Source organism: Rhinatrema bivittatum, chromosome 3 (genome assembly GCF_901001135.1).
Source record: "Rhinatrema bivittatum chromosome 3, aRhiBiv1.1, whole genome shotgun sequence".
NCBI lineage: Eukaryota > Metazoa > Chordata > Amphibia > Gymnophiona > Rhinatrematidae > Rhinatrema > Rhinatrema bivittatum.
Window position 1 is genome coordinate 268,440,674 of NC_042617.1, and position 18,602 is coordinate 268,459,275.

General features: G+C 40.3%; 1 protein-coding gene across 13 annotated transcripts in view; it reads right to left on the reverse strand.

Moving 5' to 3' along the window:
- EPB41L2 (erythrocyte membrane protein band 4.1 like 2) overlaps positions 1–18,602 on the reverse strand; it is a 647,115-nt gene that overhangs the window by 305,534 nt on the left and 322,979 nt on the right. For all 13 annotated transcript variants that reach the window (XM_029594566.1, XM_029594576.1, XM_029594575.1 and 10 more), the window contains one exon: positions 6,693–6,735. In XM_029594566.1, coding sequence (XP_029450426.1) covers positions 6,693–6,735 — 43 coding nt within the window. The remainder of the gene's footprint in view (positions 1–6,692; positions 6,736–18,602) is intronic.

Below are 18,602 nucleotides of genomic sequence, written 5' to 3' on the forward strand. Positions count from 1 at the left end.
TTCCCAGCAGTGTTACAGCTGAATGCAAAAGTTTAGGACCCTGTAAGTTTCAATAAATCCTTAAGTGATCAGAAGGCAACACACCCTCTACATGGTACAAAGTTAAACACTAAAAGGAGTACAGGAGGTGTGTTTATATAAAGTTTAAGGAGTCTTTTTTCAAATAGATATACATTTATTTGAACAAGATGCTTATTCCAAATTTCAACAAAGAAAACTAGTCCCTTGACAAACATATCTTTCTGCAAATTTTAATGCAGTGCTTTACAGATTCAAAATAAAACAGTGAATAATGCATGCACAAAGTTTGTGCACTCTTTCAGTGAGTACTTTAATACCTCCACTGATAGAGAAGCAAGTGTGCTTACCTGTAAATAGGGTTTCTATAGACAGCGGGATGAATTAGCCATAATGCATGGGTGAAGTTATCTGACAGCACCAAAACAGGTCCAGCTCGCATAACTTACTAAAAGTTTTACTAAGCATGCGTGGGAGCTCCCAAATGTGCATGCTGCCTCAGTCTCTTCCAGAGCTTAAGCTTTAGCGAGGTAACTGACTCTCCAGGGAGGTGAGCAGACATTAAGCATGCTTGATAAATCATGCTGTCTACCTAGAACCCTGTTTACAGGTAAGCAAACTTAACAAGCAGGCATGAATCAACCATAACAGAGAGGGAGGCCCCAAGCTGAGCAATTAATTAAAAGACAACTGTCCCCACCAGATGGAGCATGGACAACAGCGTGAACAGGCTGCACAGAATTGCTTATCCAAAGTTATTTGGGACATGCTGTATGGACAATAATGGGACGTGAAGATGAATAGATGACTAAGTCACAGCTTTGTATACATCTTCAATGAAAGTGACCCTAAGATGAGTCACTGAATTGCCATGTCATTCACTTGATGAGCCTTGACAAGGGTCTGTAATCTATAAGCCAGTCAGCGTATAACAGTGTGCAATATAGTGCATTAGTCAATTAAGCAGAGTTTATTTGGCAAGTATCCATCCTAGTCATTGGGATCAAAGGACATAATTACCATATTTTTCGCTCCATAAGACGCACTTTTTTTCCCCCAAAAGTGGGGGGAAAATGTTTGGCGTCTTATGGAGCGAATATAAAAAAAATTGTAATTGACACCCCCCCCCCCCCCAAGACTTGCCGAAAGTCCCTGGTGGTCCAGCGGGGGTCCTGGGAGCGATCTCCCGCTCTCGAGCATTCGGCTGCCAGTAATCAAAATGGCGCCGGTAGCCCTTTGCCCTTACCATGTGGCAGGGGCTACCGATGTCATTGGTCGGCCCCTGTCACATGGGAGGAGCAATGGATGGTTCACGCCATTTTTTAAGATGGCGCCAGCTGTCCATTGCTCCTCCCATGTGACAGGGGCCGACCAATGGCACCGGTAGCCACTGTCACATAGTAAGGTCAAAGGGCCACCGGCACCATTTTGATTACTAGTAGCCGAATGCCCGAGAGGGGGAGATCGCTCCCAGGACCTCCTCTGGACCACCAGGGACTTTTGGCAAGTCTTGGGGGGGGGGGAGGGGATCAGGAAGGTGGGGGGTTGTAGTTAATTAAATTTGAAGGGCTGGGGTGGGGTTTTTTTTTTTTTCACAAAATAGAATGATAAAAGTTTTCTGATCCGGGGAGTGGACCGAAATAGCCCTCCCCAGACCTGAAAATGAAACGGGGATGAAAAAAAATTGTATGCACACCCATCGCTCCATAAGACACACAGACGCTTGGGAACAAAGCTGGTTTAGCACACCTTTTTTTTTTTTTTTTTTTTTTTAATTTTCCCCCTCTGAACCCTAGGTGCGTCTTATGGAGCAAAAAATACGGTAGTTGAGAAGCTTGACAGTAAGGTTGAGTCCTTCCCAGGTAATGTACCCAGGCTCTCTTTCAGTCCAAAGAGCAATAAGCCCATTCATCTTTGTGCACATGCTTTGGGGAAGAATGCTGGCAGTACAATACCTTGGTTAATGTGGAAAGTGGACACCACTTTTAGAAAAAATTTAGGGTGAGTGCTCAGAACCACCCTGTGGTGAATAAACTGCAGATATAATGAATATGAAACCAGAGCTTGAAATTCACACACATTTTGTGCTGAAGTGATAACAATAAGAAACAACACTTTCCAGACAAGTCCATTGATTCGAGAGGCTTGAAGGCAGGTAAGTTGAGCTATGACTATGCTGAGATTCACTGAACAGAAGCATAAAATGCCAGAGACCTTTCATGAATTTAGATATTAAAGAGTGCAGAGAAACTGAAGCTCCTTCCAGCCGCTGGTGATACTACAATGGCACTGAGATGATTCTTGATCAAAGAGGTGATGAGGCCTGAGGAGAAGAGAGAATTGTTGTTGAAGCAAGTCCCTCTCACTGTAGGAGAAGGAATCCAGATAACTGGTCCCACACCATGTTAAGAACCACTTGTAGTGATTTTCTGGTTAAAGGCTTTCTGGCTGAAATCAGCACATCCCCCATCTCCTTAAGGAGGAGGAGTACTGGTGATGAACTAAGGAACTCTCCTGATACAGTGGGGATTAGAGGATGAGGGACTCGGTCTTGGATCCATAAGGAATCACCCCACTGATGTCTTTCTCTGGGAGAGTGAATAGTGTCAATACCTTCCGAGCTTTTCTGAGGTCTTGCATTTTCCAAGTTTGAAACTGTGGTGCCCAGGGCAACAAGCAAGTATCATGATCCGGGCCCATGTATTTGTAGCACACTTTGGGGTAGATTTTATAATGTGTGAGCACTTCCCGGTGTGCACACATGGACGCGCCGATATACAATACTGCCCTGCCTAGTTCTGACTTTCAAAACTGAAGATCTCCCAGCCCGCTTTTTAACTGCCCTAGCCGAAAAGGTCCCAAGCATATTCCCATGCATATAATACTTGAGCTTGGTATACTTCAAGGCTTTTTCTAGGGATTTAAGTTCTCTTACACTCTTCCAGTTTCCTCAATGTGCAGGCCAAGAAATCTCTTATGCTGGCCCTCCAATTCTCAAACAACATTCAGCAACCAGAGTTTTGCTTATGCTCTTTGTTTTTATGGCTTGTATAAGCAATGATTGTGCCTCTGAAATAAGCTCTGAATGCACTGGCGCATATTCATGCTCTGGATTATGCACAGTAAATTCAGCAACTGCTTCTTTGATGAGAGTAGAAAATTATTTATCTCCCAGGAGTGAAGTGTTGAATCTCCATGAGGATACCCCAAAGTCAGTAATTGCTTCTACAGAGTGATTAACAGAAAGAACTAGCAGTTATGTCAAAGCTGCTGAGCAGAGGGAAAAATGCTGCAAACTGTACATTTTATGTATCAGGGAGTAGTATATGTAATCCCTCCCATCAGGATGCTCCTCCTTCCAAACATCTACTAGCAGGAATGTATCAATCAGGTCTGAGAGCTCTGTATTTGGCCCAGATCTCCCATGTTTAGAGGGAGGGTTTAGCTAAGACAGGATTAAGACACACTATTTTTTGATCCATAAGATGCACTTTTTTCCCCCTAAAAGTGGGGGGAAAATGTCTGTGCATGGCGTAGGCCGTGGGTCGTCCATTGCTCCTACCATGTGACAGGGGCCGACCAATGGCACCGGTTTCCCCTGTGACATAATAAGGGCAAAGGGTCACAGGTGCCATTTTGATTACTGGCAGCCGATGGCCCAAGAGCAGTAGATCACTCTCGGACCCCCACGGACTTTTGGCAAATCTTGGGGGGGGGGGGGGGTGTTGTACTTAATTAAATTTAAAGGGTTGGGGTGGGGTTTTGTTTATTTTTTTTTTCCAGACAAACAGAACGATAAAAGTTTTCTGATCCGGGGGAGCGGACCGAAATGGCCTTCCTCAGACCCGAAAACGAAATGGGGACAAACAAATTGTATGTAAATCCCTAATTTGCTCCATAAGACGCACAGACGCCCAGGAACTGAGCTGGTTTAGCACATCATTTATTTATTATTTTTTTTTTATTTTCCCCCTCTGAATCCTAGGTGCGTCTTATGGTTAGGTGCATCTTATGGAGCGAAAAATACGGTATATTCCAGTCCCCTCCAAGCATGATTTTCTCAACTCCAAACATAGTCAAATCGGTCTGTTAAGCTTGTGTAGAAATGTTGTTGCTTAGTGTTTGGACTATACATATTAACTAAAGCAAAGGAGACTGAATATAGTGTACAAACCAAAATAACAAATCTACCCTCTGGATCTGATAAGGATCTATGAACCACCAAGGGGAGGTTTTTTGTTAATTAATATACAGATATCTCTACTCTTGGAATTAAAAGAAGAGTAGTAAATCTGTCCCACTCATCCCACTTTCAATTTCTCATGTTCCATATTAGTAAGGTGTGTCTCTTGTAACATGAGAATTTGAACCTTGATCCTGAGCACCATTTGCAAGATGTGCTTCTATTTGATGGGTGCTGCGATAACTCTGACATTCAGGGATATATTTCACTTCCCCAGCAACTTTGTCTTCCCTATAAAGTAAAACAGACATCCACGCATGTAAGCTTAAAGTCAAAAACAGAAACCTCCAGAGAGCCATAAAACACATTTTTAGATATCTCAAAACTCTGCAGAATACCCAGCAGGTGCCAAAGAGATGGATACTAATAAGAGCTTATTATTTGTGAACAAAATGCTGTACACCAAAAAACAGAATTTTGTGTAGGCCACATCCCCAAAAAGGGCTTATCCACACAGTATACCCCTAACCCAACAACCCTACCAAATGCTCTTATGCATGGAAAAAATCCAGCTCCCACGCCCAAATCAACTTCCCAAAACACAGAACACCCTGCATCCCTCTGGTGAACAACCACTCATGATTGTGAAGTTGAGTCACTATAAAAAGTTAACAATTGGAAAACCCATCCCTGCCCAGTCTGAATTAGGGATCATAAACATTAGTAACTGGTGGTAACAAGTTTAGAAGAGTCTGCTCAGTGAAGGTGATAGCCAACTACAACTGGTCTGTAGTCTGGATTGTAGCAGAAATCAAAGCATGACAGTACCATGCCAGATGTTTTACATCTGTGCACAAATCCAACGGGCAGCATGAAAATAATGCCATGGAGGAGCATAATAAAGACCTTGCTCACTAAGATGGATTTGCAGGCATGCCATGAGTGGTCCATATTCAAACTCAGTTACAATAAAAATTACGAAGATCCCAGCAATCGAGTAAAACACACAGAAAAGTAAATGGCAAAATCAGAAGCCTCTCTGCTGAAAAGACTGAAAAGCGAAACCAGTCCCAGAATCTGTAATTGCCACACTGTCCACCAGTAAGCTGCTCAATCTTCACACCCACCAAATGAAGCATGCCACAGCCCTGTCCAAAAAGAATTGCGCAGGACTAGGCCTCAAGTGCATGGTGCTCTTTTCACTCCTGCAGTCATTTTTCGGCTGCCTGTACAGTGTCAAGGATGACAGTTTTTTCCATCAACTAATATCTTGAGTTAGCCGGATATAACATGGCGCACTGTCATGAGTTGCAGGGTTTTTTTTAAACACTTACATATGCCTATTGTTTGCATTGTACTTCGACAGAGAAGTCCTGGAAAATCATGATATGATTTTCATAAAACATAAGCTCTTGAATGGTTCATGCTACGTGTAAAACGATGTGCTTGTTGCATAACTTATGCAGTTTAACAATAACTGCTCTTGGGTGTCTGCTGGACCAGAAGCAGGTGTCATTTCACTGTATGTTCAATCTCTTTTGATTGCTCTTTTAGTGCATTCAATCTTTAAAATCTCTGGCAACCATGTAGAGAACAAACAACTGGTATCACTGCCTTCTACCTTTTCCGGCATGCTGAGGATCTATAATTTTCAGCAGTGCAACCCATTTTCCAGTTTAGTTTCTCCAGAACCAAACCATATGACTTTTCCAGCTTGTCAATCTTGGCAGTAGCAGAAGTGAGCAAAAGCTTGAGGTCTAATCATCTCTTGTTCTTCTAGGTGAATTGAATTATCTTGCATTGAGAGTCAACAAGCTGGGCCACCTTTTCAACTATAGTAGCCAGATGAGAATCCATGTAACATTTAAAGTTAAAAGAAAAAAGAAGTGAGTATCCAGCATTTTTTTCATTCATTTTCCCAAGGCAAGCACAATTGGGGTGCCAAAACATAGCTGTATCAAGATCAGAGTGTGCTGGGATTAAGAAGGCATCAACTGGACTTGATGTGAATATATGATCCAAGCAGCTGGTATCAAGGACTCATCACAGCAATCTGAAATGCTTCATTACATTTAAATATTTATATTAAGAATATTTATTGATGCCAGCACTGCAGTTACATCATGAAATAGTTTTGTAATCTTTTGAATTGTTGACTTTTTAAGCTATATATAAACTATGTAAATCATTTAAAAAACATTTCTTCTAATATTTTACATAGATGAAGCAAAGTGAATTAATTTGCCATGAACACTATAATAAAAACAAAACTTTAGTGCTATGATTAGAAAACTCTGCTGACCACATTGCACTTTAAATTACTGATCTGAAGCACTATTTACAGAGAACCATAAAAACATTTTTGTAAAAATGTAAAGTCTGTAAGGTCCCCTATTTCTTTTGGTGCAGTCCACTTTACGTAGATTTGATTTTATATTACAAAAACTTCATTACAAATGTATTGGGTAAAGTGGGAATAGGTAGAACTTACTTTTACTTTGCCTCTTGATTTCTTTTGCAGCATCAAGCCAACTCTGAAATGAGAGGAAAACATGCACATATATCAGGTATACAAAGATTTCACTTACCTATATTTCTAAGATAAAAGTATATAATTTCTTTTTTATTCTAATTACTTGAAATGACAGAATTCTCTGCCACAGAGTTGTTTCAGAGTTTTACAATTAATAGGCACATACTATACAGAGTCACTGATCTTTTCGCATTTAAATGTTCAAATCTTCAGAGCTAATCTGGCTCAGAATTAGGATGATGCAGTTATGACAGTGTCTGTCTGTATGTATATGGGGGCAGAGAGACATATGAACTCATCACAATGGACGAGCTCCCTCTATATACAAGTGCAAGAGAAGGGAGAAGTTCTCGTCGTGCAACCTGCTGGCTAAGTTGCCTTTGCCGCTGCATTTGGCTGCCAGAAGTGCTCCCTCAACTCAGAATGAGTCATAGCCAGTGATCAGTGCACACTCTTACTCAGCCTGGGGATAAGACAAAGACTGGAAGGACTTAAAGCAGAAGGGCGCAAGAGGAGGAAGATAAGGAGTTGCTGGGTACAATGTGCTGCACAAAGCAGGACCCAGCTATCCATTAATTAGCATAGAGGCATACAGGATTACACATCTTCTCAGAAAGAAGCTGCTATATATAAGAGCTACTGCTAGTGTCTCTTGTTTTCCGAGATTGTGAGAGTAGAGCCCGAGTGCTGGCCTGGACCTTGATCATCCAGCAGTGCTGAATTTTCTGTGGCACACTTGATCAGGCCTGAAGGCACACTGGTTGGGAAACATTGCTCTAGAAGGCATAAGGTTGAAGGTCAGTAAACATCAGGATTTGAGACGTAAACTGAATTCATTTAGATGACAATTTTCAAAGCCATTTACCCAGGTAAATTGATAGGGGGAGGACAGTTTTCAGGCTAAGAGGTAAACATATACAAGCTGTTTCTCAACATGCATACTTTTAGCCACATTTAGGGGAGGCATTTCCAGGGGGCACCTTTTTGGTTGGAATTAGAAAATAACACGCTTAGATTAAATTTTAAATCTCTATGAATTTACCATACAAATTTGCAGAAAACACAAGAGCAAATGTTTATGCCAACCGCCCCACAAGAAGTGCTCATGCAGGTACCCTTCACATTCCTTCCCTTAAGTCTGCGAATCTGTCCCTCACCAGAGGGACAGATTCTACCTCTGGAACTCCCTCCCCCACTCCCTCCGTATAGAGCCATCTCTCACCAAATTCAAAAAAGGAGTCAAAACATGGCTCTTTAAGCAGGCATACCCTGACACAAATATTATGTAGACCTCGCCTAAATGGACCTTTCCTATGACTTTCCACTGCCAGCCCCTCCCCCTCCTCCAGTGCCCCCATACCCTTTCCCCCTGGAAATTTTGCACTTTTGTAACCCCTGGCATACGTACACAATGATAAAGATAAAGTTGTATAGATTGTACAAAGTTATGTTTTCTTTCTCTCCCCTTCCTATCAGTTTGTTTTATGTTCTTATATATCTGATATAATGCTTCACCATGCACATATTACTCTGCTCTTTGTATTTTCCTCCTTTTCAGTTCAATGTAAGCCGGCATGATGTGCCTTACGAATGTCGGCAAAGGAAAGCTTATAAATAAATAAATAATTACTTTAACAGTAATAAATTTCAAATGGAAAATGCAGTTTCCCTTTGAAAATTAGCTTCGACCTTTGCATCTCTCTCTCTTAATGCACAACCTGGAGTGTTAGTGTGCTTTAGAAAAAGTCTTGGAATAAACTCTAACTTAGTAGATGCTGGCAGATAAGGCCCATTAAGCCTACTCAGTTTGCCCAGTTGCTCTGTCTATCCTATTTTACTGCAGCTACTTATCTCCCTTGCCTTTAACATTGCCCTCTGTAACTGTACCACACTTGCTTAAATTATCATTTTTCTTCGTTACTTGTGCTGGCAGGCCAAATCGTTCTAGGAATACGCCACATCTCTCAGTAGGACAGTACTTCACATTTACTATCGTGACCCCTTATAGCCAAGTTTCTTTTTCTACAGAAAATGCTACATTTTGTAATTCACTGAAACAGGCTAGATATATGAATGTGTATCATACCCCTTTTCCCCCTTCTTTCCTCCAGAGAAAGTATCAATATTTAATAACTAAAAAATAAACCAATGGCAGACAAGAACCATCCATACCTGTTGAAATATCACGGAGCCTATCTGATTTCAACTTTACCTTTGTGTTTTCTTGAATTCTATTATTGTTTTTTGCCTTCACTGAGAGGGTGTTCCACATAATCATCATCCTAACTGTGAGGAAATATTTCCTTATATTACTCCTGAGTTCACCCTCTTTGAGCTGCAGGTCATGAGCCCTTTGTTTTACAAGTTCCTTTCAAAAATGTTTGCTTCCTGGACATTATTTATGTTAATGTTTTATATGCCATCACTCCATGTGAGAATCACTAGTTCATATCGGTTTACAGATAAAAAAAAAAAAAAAGCAGGATGTAATGCTTTAAAGCAGAGATGGAAAACTCTGTTCCGAGGACCAAACACTGGTTGGGTATTCAGGATGTTCCTTAATGTATATGCAAAGGATAGCTATGCATGCAGATGAGGTAAGTGTGCATACAAATTTATTTTGTGTATATTAAGGGGTATTCTGAAAACCCAACCAGTACATGGTGCTCAAGAACTGAAGATTTCCCACCCATGCCTTGGAGGTATCTGAAAATCTCTATCATATTTCCCTCTCCCTCCTCTGCTACAGGGAAGCTTCCCAATCTAGTTCCAGAGGAACACATACCCCACTAGCATGGCAATATTTATTTTATCTCCTGCTTCCTCGGTTCCACTCAAAGCGAGTTACAATTTACTAATCAATCAATTCAATTCAAACAAGAATTGCCCCAGATAAACCCAGTATCCTATTAAAGCTCCACGGGCCTACTCAAAAGTCTATCCCACATGCATCATACCCCATTTTTCTCAGTCTTTTCACTCCTAGATCCCATCAGTAGACTGCAGAAGAAACCATTCCAACCCCATTATATGTGCTCACATGGCTAAGCTTTAAGATTATTTCAAGTATCAAATTTCCAACCAGATTTCCTACATGTTCCACTGCACGGGAGCAACAAATGCTGTACAATGAGTAATCTTCAACGTAATTTGTGAAGGTGATGTTACTTGAAGCAAAGCTTGCTACAATGACCACAAAGTACATGACTGTAAATAAGGGAGCAATGGTTCTTGAAATAATATGGTCCTATTGGATTCAAACCTTTGTAAACATTGTAAGGTCTTACAATTTGATTCACCATGCCACTGGGGGGCAATGCATGAAATGCATGAAGTATTTGCACAATGGAGACCCAATACATGAAAATCCCTGATAACTAACCATTAAGAATATCCTGAAAACTAGATGGGTTGGGTGTGCCTCCAAATTAGGACTTAGCACCACTATTTGATGTATACATATTTATATGCTCAACTCATTTTATAGGTTCTGGGAACCGTCCTCAATCCGCATCTAATATTTCTATATTCTTCTATAGATACAACCACCAAAATTGGAAACAATAGTCCAGATGAGTTCTCACAAAAGATCCATACAGAGACATCACTATAGCAAAAGTTCTTATCTGAAATAGATGCTCTCCAAGGACAGCATGATGTATGCTCTCACAGGCGAGCAACATCTCAATGAGCCCAGCCAGTGAAGATTTCTTAAAAACATCTAGAAGCATTTAGCTTGCTTTACTGAGCATATGTATGCACAGGTACTGAGTGGGGTCCCTTCAGTTCTTAAAATAACTAAATATCCACATGGCAACCCCTCTAAGGGGAGGTGGGTGGACTTACATCTTGCCATGCTTGGAAACTGCATCTCAACCTTTCAAATCTCTTCAATGGAGGCAGATCTATAAACACCATAGCCCTGGTCAAATCTCTTATTATTTTCAATATAAAACAAAAGAAACAGTTACAACAGTTGCAGTGGAACAAAGCCAAAAACATAACCTTTTCATGATGCAGTCATAGTAATAGTCACTATGAACTTTGACATGCCCATGCATATTGTGATCTACCTGGTATAACAATACAAGATGCAATTTGAAACTGAATTAGAAATTATGTGTTTGGCAATGACAGCTCCAAGTTTGTTGGGGGTCAAAAGAAACAAAATTGGGTGGACATTCTAAGGTCGTCAATACATTCCAAATAGGTGGCTATGGCTCTTTTGCAATCCAGAATATACACAGTTAATTCAGCTTTGAGGAAATGTGGCCTGGGAAAAAATGATGGAAAAACCAATTGAGTGGTTAAAGTGGAAGTCAATGAATACACAAAAAGAGAAAATAATCATTTAAACAATTAAATGTCAATTTTAATTAAATTATACAAATATATGCAAACCCTACAAAACAAATTAATGTATCATCATAACTTTACATGTTAAAAATCTCATACATTACAGACATTCATTACAGCCCCTATACAACATTCACTCCTCCATACATACTATTAAAAGTACACAATGTAACAATATCGATCTTACAAAATTGCTATAATATTACAATGTAACACCTCTCAATCTTGTATACAATCCAGAGCATAACCAATAATCAAAATATCATATAGAAATCTTAATGAGCTGTCATCAACTTATTGTAAAAAAATGTGCAACAGAAATTCTCTTTGTATCTGGGAAAGTGATTATAGAATAGAAAATCCAGTGAGACTTTGATTTTAACAAGTTTCAGGGTTTTGTTTAGTACCAGCTAGTATTCATTGTGCTGTATTTGATTTAAATTATAGGGATAAGGAGTTTAAATTTCCCTTGATGAAGCCCTCATTGGAGAGCGTGAAACAAAGAATTCTTTGTTGGGAATAACAGGAATCATGCTTGGAAGACTCCCTTGCATGAATAGAGGAGAGTTATTAGAGAATAACCTTAAATGGGACCAGCGCAAGGAAGAGTATTTGGTATAAATAAGCGGACATTGGGTACATGAAAAATCCCACAGTATAAAGTCAATGGAAATTGGATGTATATACTTTTCAGATATAAAATCAAAGAGAATTTCTGTTAGATAACTTTGCACATATTTGTTTTTATAACAAGTTGATGACAGCTCATTAAGATTTCTATTTGATATTTTGATTATTGGTTGTGAACCGTTGCGACAGATTCTTCCATACAACGGTATATAAAACTGTTTAAAATAAATAAATAAGATTGTATACAAGATTGGGATGTGTGTTACACTAATATTATAGCAATTTTGTAAGAATGATATTGTTACATTGTCTACTTTTAATAGTATGTGTGTAGGAGTGAATGTTGGGGCTGTAATGAATGTCTGAATACGTAATAGGAAGGTTATTTTATTTATTTATTTTTTTGACGTGTATAGATATGACGACATGAATTTGTTTTGTAGGGTTTGCATATGTTTGTATAATGTAATCAAAATTGATATTTAATTGTTTAAATGATTTTCTCTTTTTGTGTATTTATTTGTTTGTATGTGAGAAAATATAATTTGTTCCTTCATTATATTGTTTGCCATTAAAGTGGAAGTCAACCACTACCTTCGGCAGGAACTTAAGATGCAAGCATATAAACTACCCTATTATGAAAACACTTTGTATAAGGCAGATAAGTCACTAAGGGCTACAGCTCACAGACTATGCATGCTGAAGTTATGCCATCAAAAATAGTAACTTCCAGGTCAGGTACTTCACTTCACAGGAGCTTTCAAAAACTGGGCTAGTTGAGGTCCCAAGCCACAGTGAGAGGCTTCAGGGGGGCTTCAACTGAAGCAAGTCTCGCATGAATCTGACAAGTAAAGACTGTATGGAGATAGGTTTGCCTTCTACATGGTGGTGATAAATGTCACTGAGTGATAAACACATCAAGGTGAACCCAAAGGGAATTAGTCTTCAGACACTACTCCAAGATGCAGAAAGTATTCAAGCAGTTTTTGTCTAGGACATGAGAAAGGGTCTTGGGCCTTTCCCACCCACCAAACCAATACCTCCGCCATTTAAAACCATATGAGATTCTTGTGGAATCCTTTCTAAAGGCCAGAGGAATTTGACATCTTCAGATAAAGAGAATTCAGTGCTACCATCTAAACAATTCAAGCTGAGAGGGCTAGTAACTATGTTCGGATGACACAGTGTTCCCTGGTTCTGAGTGATGAGAATTGGAAATTCCCCAACCTGACTGGTTTCTAATGGATATCTCCCAGAGGAGCAGAAGTCAAATCCGTCTTGGCCAGTAGAGGGCTATGAGGATCACAGTTTCCAAATGCCTCTTGAGTTTAAGTAAGGTTTTTGCCACCTGAGGAAATGGAAGATAAATGTACAGAAAACCCTCCCCCCAATCTAGAGAGAAGGCATCCAAAGCTAGTTTGCCTTGATTCCCTGCTCTAGAGCAGAAGTTTGGAACCTTTCAGATCGGAGGTATTGAAAACAGACCTACCAAATGGTGCTCCCATCTCTGGTTCGCTACTCCCTGATTCAAAGACCATTATTGCAGTTCTAGGATCCAACTATCTATTCACCTCATACCTGTCTCTTCTTTGCCAAGAAACAAGACCCTTAGAACCATGCCTTGAGAGATGATGGATTAGGAGCAGGCAAGTCAGGTGAGATGTTTTCTGTCTGACCAGTCACCTTCCCTTTGGGTTGAGCCTTCCAGTGCTGGTGGCTGGTAGATCTTATGGGGGTCCGTGTGCGTCAGAGAACCACTGGGACCAGCAGGCAGCAAGAGGCAAGGGACAAGAAAGGGTCCTGGCCACACTGAATACAAACAGGGATGAGCACCAACAGGACAGGGATGGACAAGTAAGCACAAGGCAGAGTGGATCAACAGACCAAACAAGGAACAGACAATGCAAGTTATAACAAAGACAGCACAGGGAAAACACTTGGACGAGGGGGCCACTGAAGGCCTAACACAGGACAAAAGCAAAGCTAGGCACAGAGCAGCAATAAAAGCCACAGGAAAGTCTAGACAGAGCAAAGAATCAGGCAAAGTGTACAAGAACAAAGAATCCCTGAACAAGCATATTAGATAAGGAATACAAGGACAAGGGGGCCACAGCCAGAGAAGAGACTCCATGCGAGGAGTAACCTGTGAGGGAGGGTTTAATAGGGTAGGACTTGCTGCATTATGCACTCTTCAAGGGAGATACCAGACAGGACCAAGTGCTGTCCATTGAGAGCCCCTGTTGGCAAGGGGGGCCACCTAGGAGCCAGTATTGTTACATCTGGACAGCTTCCTGATACAAGAGGTACAAGCCTATTCCTCCCTGCTTGTTCACATAGAACTTTACTACCTGTCTGTCTGAGTAAAATTTTGTTGGCCAACGATTTCTGAAAGTCTTTAGAGCATACCATATTGCCCTTAGCTGTAGGAAATTTATCTGATGGCTCTGTGCATAGAGTCTGTCTATATCAGCTCCCCAGCCCAAACTAGACACATCCATGGTTAGATCAATTTGAGCTGGAAGTATTTAATTGAGCTGGTCAGATTTAATTGAATCAGCCACCAGGACAGTGTAAATCTGAGCTACTGGGTAATCTGGTTGCCGTCTCAAAGATTCTGCATACTTGAATCCATTGTAATCAGAGTCCACTGGGCTTGTCTCATGTGCCAAGGGAGTGATGTGTATTGTTGATGCCATGAGGACTAAATCTAAATATATTTCATGCTGATGCCTGCTGTCTGTTTCTTCCACTGTGGACATCAGTGTGATGATCCTTTCTTGAGGATAAAATGGATTTCACCAAGTCACATCTACTAGACCTTCTATAAATTTCATTTGAAATGACAAGCTTCTCCGTTACCTTCAGGGAGGAATATTATTTTCTAGGAATCATCATCTTGCACTCCTCTGTGCCATGGTCAAACACCTATCTATTATAGGGATCTGTGATCAACGATACATCTGCACAAATGGTACCTGTTGAAGCCTCTGGCCCTCTTATTTCTTGGGCATCAACCATAAAATTAACAAGGTGAAATGAAATGACTCAGTTTTACAAAAATCCTGATACTATGCAAACAGTTCAATGCACATGGCAGATACAAACAAAGAAAACTAACAATTAAGGAAACCCTACTGAGTGAACCGAATGAGGGTGAGACAAGGCAAAACAAGAGGCGTCATGACAAAAACACAGAATAAAAAGAATTTTTCAGTGAGAAAAAACACACAACCATTAGATTCCATAGAAAATCCTGACCTGAAAGGGCCCTGCACAATATCTTTGATGTTGGCTGGCATGCACATGCTCAGTACAGCATATCAAAAGCTTCTAGAAGTATTTGAGTAATCTTCAATGGTTGGGTTCCACTGGATAATGTCACCCCACCTGTGAAGGCAACCAAAATGATAAAGGGGACGGAACGGCTCCCCTATAAGGAAAGGCTAAAGAGCTTAGGGCTGTTCAGCTTGGAGAAGAGCCGGCTGAGGAGGGATATGATAGAGGTCTACAAAATTATGAAAGGACTTGAATGGATAAATGTGAATCGGTTATTTTACTCTCTTGGATAATAGAAGGACTAGGGTGCATGATATATTTATTTATTTATTTGAAGCTTTTATATACCGAGGTTTAGCACATGCCTTCACCCCGGTTTACATTGGAACGAAACAATGATACATAGAACAATTTGAGAAACAAAAGTATATGCAACTAGCATATGGAGAAGGAAGTAACAGGAATAACTAAAAAATAATTTAATTCAAATAACGAAAAAGAAAATAGAAACGAAAAACGAGGAAGGTATGTACAAACTCATGCTCTGAATACAAGAAAGTCTGAATGGGAAAAGTAGGAAATGAGGGGGGGATGGGGTAGGTAATGGAAGGAGGAAGGGGTAGGTAAGCGGAGAAGAGAAGAGGGGAGAAGGATGGGAAGCATGAGGCATCACAATTGTGGATTGCTTAAATCATCATTGAAAGTCTGGCTGAAGATCCAGGTTTTCAGTTCTTTTTTGAATGATTTATTTTCGATGATAGTGGTGAGGTAGCATGGTAGGGCGTTCCAGAGTTTAGGCCCCGCTATGGAGAGAGCTCTATTTCTGGTGTTAGTAAGCTTAGCCATGGGATATGTGGGTATTTCGAGTAGACGTTTTTCAGAAGTTCTGGTGTTCCGTTGAGGTTTGTGGGGGTGGAACATTTTACTGACTGCGGAGTTAACTGAATTGTGTAAAGCGTCATGGATGATCGTCAGGGTTTTGTATTCAATTCTTTGAATGATTGGTAGCCAGTGTAGGCTTTTTAGTATTGGGGTGATGTGATCCGATTTTTTATTTCCGGTCAGTACTCTTGCAGCGGCATTCTGCAGTAACTGCAGCGGTTTTAAGGTGGATTTGGGGAGACCTAATAACATTGAGTTGCAGTAGTCTAAGCTGCTGAAGATCAGGGATTGTAGAACTGTTCGGAATTCCTGATGGTGGAGGAGCGGCTTTAGGTGTTTTAGTACATGAAGTTTATAGAAACCTTCCTTGGTTTTGGCTGCTATGTGTGTTTTTAGGTTGAGATCTTTATCGATCCATACGCCGAGGTCCTTTGTTGAGCTTTTTAGAGGTATGGATATGTTGTTGATTAGAAGAGAGTTGTGGGCAATGGTTTGGTCTGAGACGTTTCTTCCAATGAGGATACATTCAGTTTTATTCATGTTTAGGCATAATTTTAACTTGTTGAGCATGTTTCTAATTGTGGTTAGGTGTTTGGCAGCTGTGCGAAGAGCGTCTTCTATTGAGTTGGTGACAGGTATGATGAACTGAATGTCGTCGGCGTACAGAAAGAAAGTTATTCCAAGACTGGAGATGAGGTGGCAGAGAGGAATTAGATAGATGTTAAAGAGGGTGGCCGAAAGGGCAGAACCTTGTGGTACACCGGTGTCTAGAGGGAGGGGTTTTGATGAGATGTTATTCATAGTGACCTTGAAGGATCTGTTATTTAGGAAGGAGGTGAACCATTTGAGGGTGAAGCCGGAGAGGCCGATGTTTGAAAGGCTAGATAGAAGGATTTTGTGATCTACAGTATCGAATGCCGCGGAGAGGTCTAGGAGTATTAGGAGGTGGTTAATCTTGATGTCGGCACTTCTTAGAATTTCATTAGATAGGTTGGCGAGAAGTGTTTCCGTGCTGTGATTTTTTCTAAATCCGTGTTGATTCGGGTGAAGTATGTTGTATGAATCAAGATGTTCGTTTAGTTGGGATAAAACAGCTTTTTCTGTCAATCTGTCAATATATATATATATATATATAGCCCTGCAGTGACCCCAGCCTGCCACTATTCTCTTCAAAAGCAACTGTGGACAGACTAGCAAAAATCTTGATTAAAAACAGATAACCAGAACTGTACTCAACCAAACATAAAAATTGAACTCACATAAGACTATAAACAGGTTCCAGCCCTGGAGGAATTTCTCCATCTTCCAGGGAATCAGAATCAACCTCATCAGTGCCATCCGGATTCCTGTCAGGAAAACCCGCAGGGAGCCGAGGCGAGCCCTGAAGAGGGAGGAGCCACCTGCTGAGGATCTGACCGGACAGAAACGAGGGAAGCGGAGGTCTGTGCCTGAAGAAAGGCTTGTTAGCCTTGAAAAAATTCCTCCCAAAAAAAAGCAGCCGGGTCCAGATCAAGCCCAGAAAGAAATTTTTATATACCGACCTTCCTCACAAGATATCAAGTCGGTTTACAGTACAGAAAAATAAATATCAGTACCTCACATACATCTCCAATTAAATTACAATAAACAGAATCCAATACTCTAAAATCATAGCTACATTATACAACCAATATAAAGTTAAAACCCTAATTTAAAAAACAATAAAACAATGCTAAACTAATACTACAGCCCACATTATTCATTTTTCGAACCTAGGATTTTATATATAATATCTAAAACAAATTTTACTAATTACTGATTCGGCCTGTTTCCCCAGCTGAGGTATTCTAACCCATCCTTTCTAACTCCCCTCATTTTTCCAAAGTCTTCTATCTGTACTTTAATCAGTATCAATAGAACATAATGAAGGACTGTAACTGTGATTAACTACTAACTTCATTTGATTCATTAAAAGCCTGTTCAAATAACCAGGTCTTTAGGAGTTTTTTGAACTTCTGAATACATGATTCTGATCTGATATCAAGCGGTAGTGCGTTCTAAATTTTGGGACCGGCCAAAGAGAGAGTCCTCTCCCTGACTGAACTCAAGTGAGCTACTCTCGGGGAAGGAATTGTAAGCAAGGCTTTCCCAGAAGATCTCAAGTTACGTGCCGGAGTATGTATATGCAAAGATGCGTTCAACCATTCATTATTACAGCCATATACAGTTTTATATGTTAACATTAAGCATTTATATTGGATCCTTGCATTAATTGGCAACCAATGCAGCTCTCTCAAAACGGGGGTGATATGGTCATATTTTCTCTTATTTGACAATACCCGGTGCTGCTGCATTTTGCAATAGCTGTAAAGGTCGCAAAGTTGAAAGTGGAACTCCCAGCAAAAGAGCATTACAATAATCCAATTTCGGTGATATAATTGCTTGTAACACTGTACGGAAATCTCCTGCCTGTAATAAAGGTCTTAATTTTTTCAATATTTGCAGTATATAAAAGCCATCTCTATTTATGGCTTTTATAGCAGCCTTCATATTCAGTTCCGCATCAAGGATGGGGCCCAGGTCTCTTACTTCATACTTAATCTCATAAAATGGTGCTAACGACTTAATTTCTGTTTCTATTTTCTCTGTTACTTTATTACTTAAGTATAGTATTTCTGTCTTTGAACTATTTAAGGACAATGACATATGAGTCAGCAATTGTTTTATGGAAGTAAAATATATTTC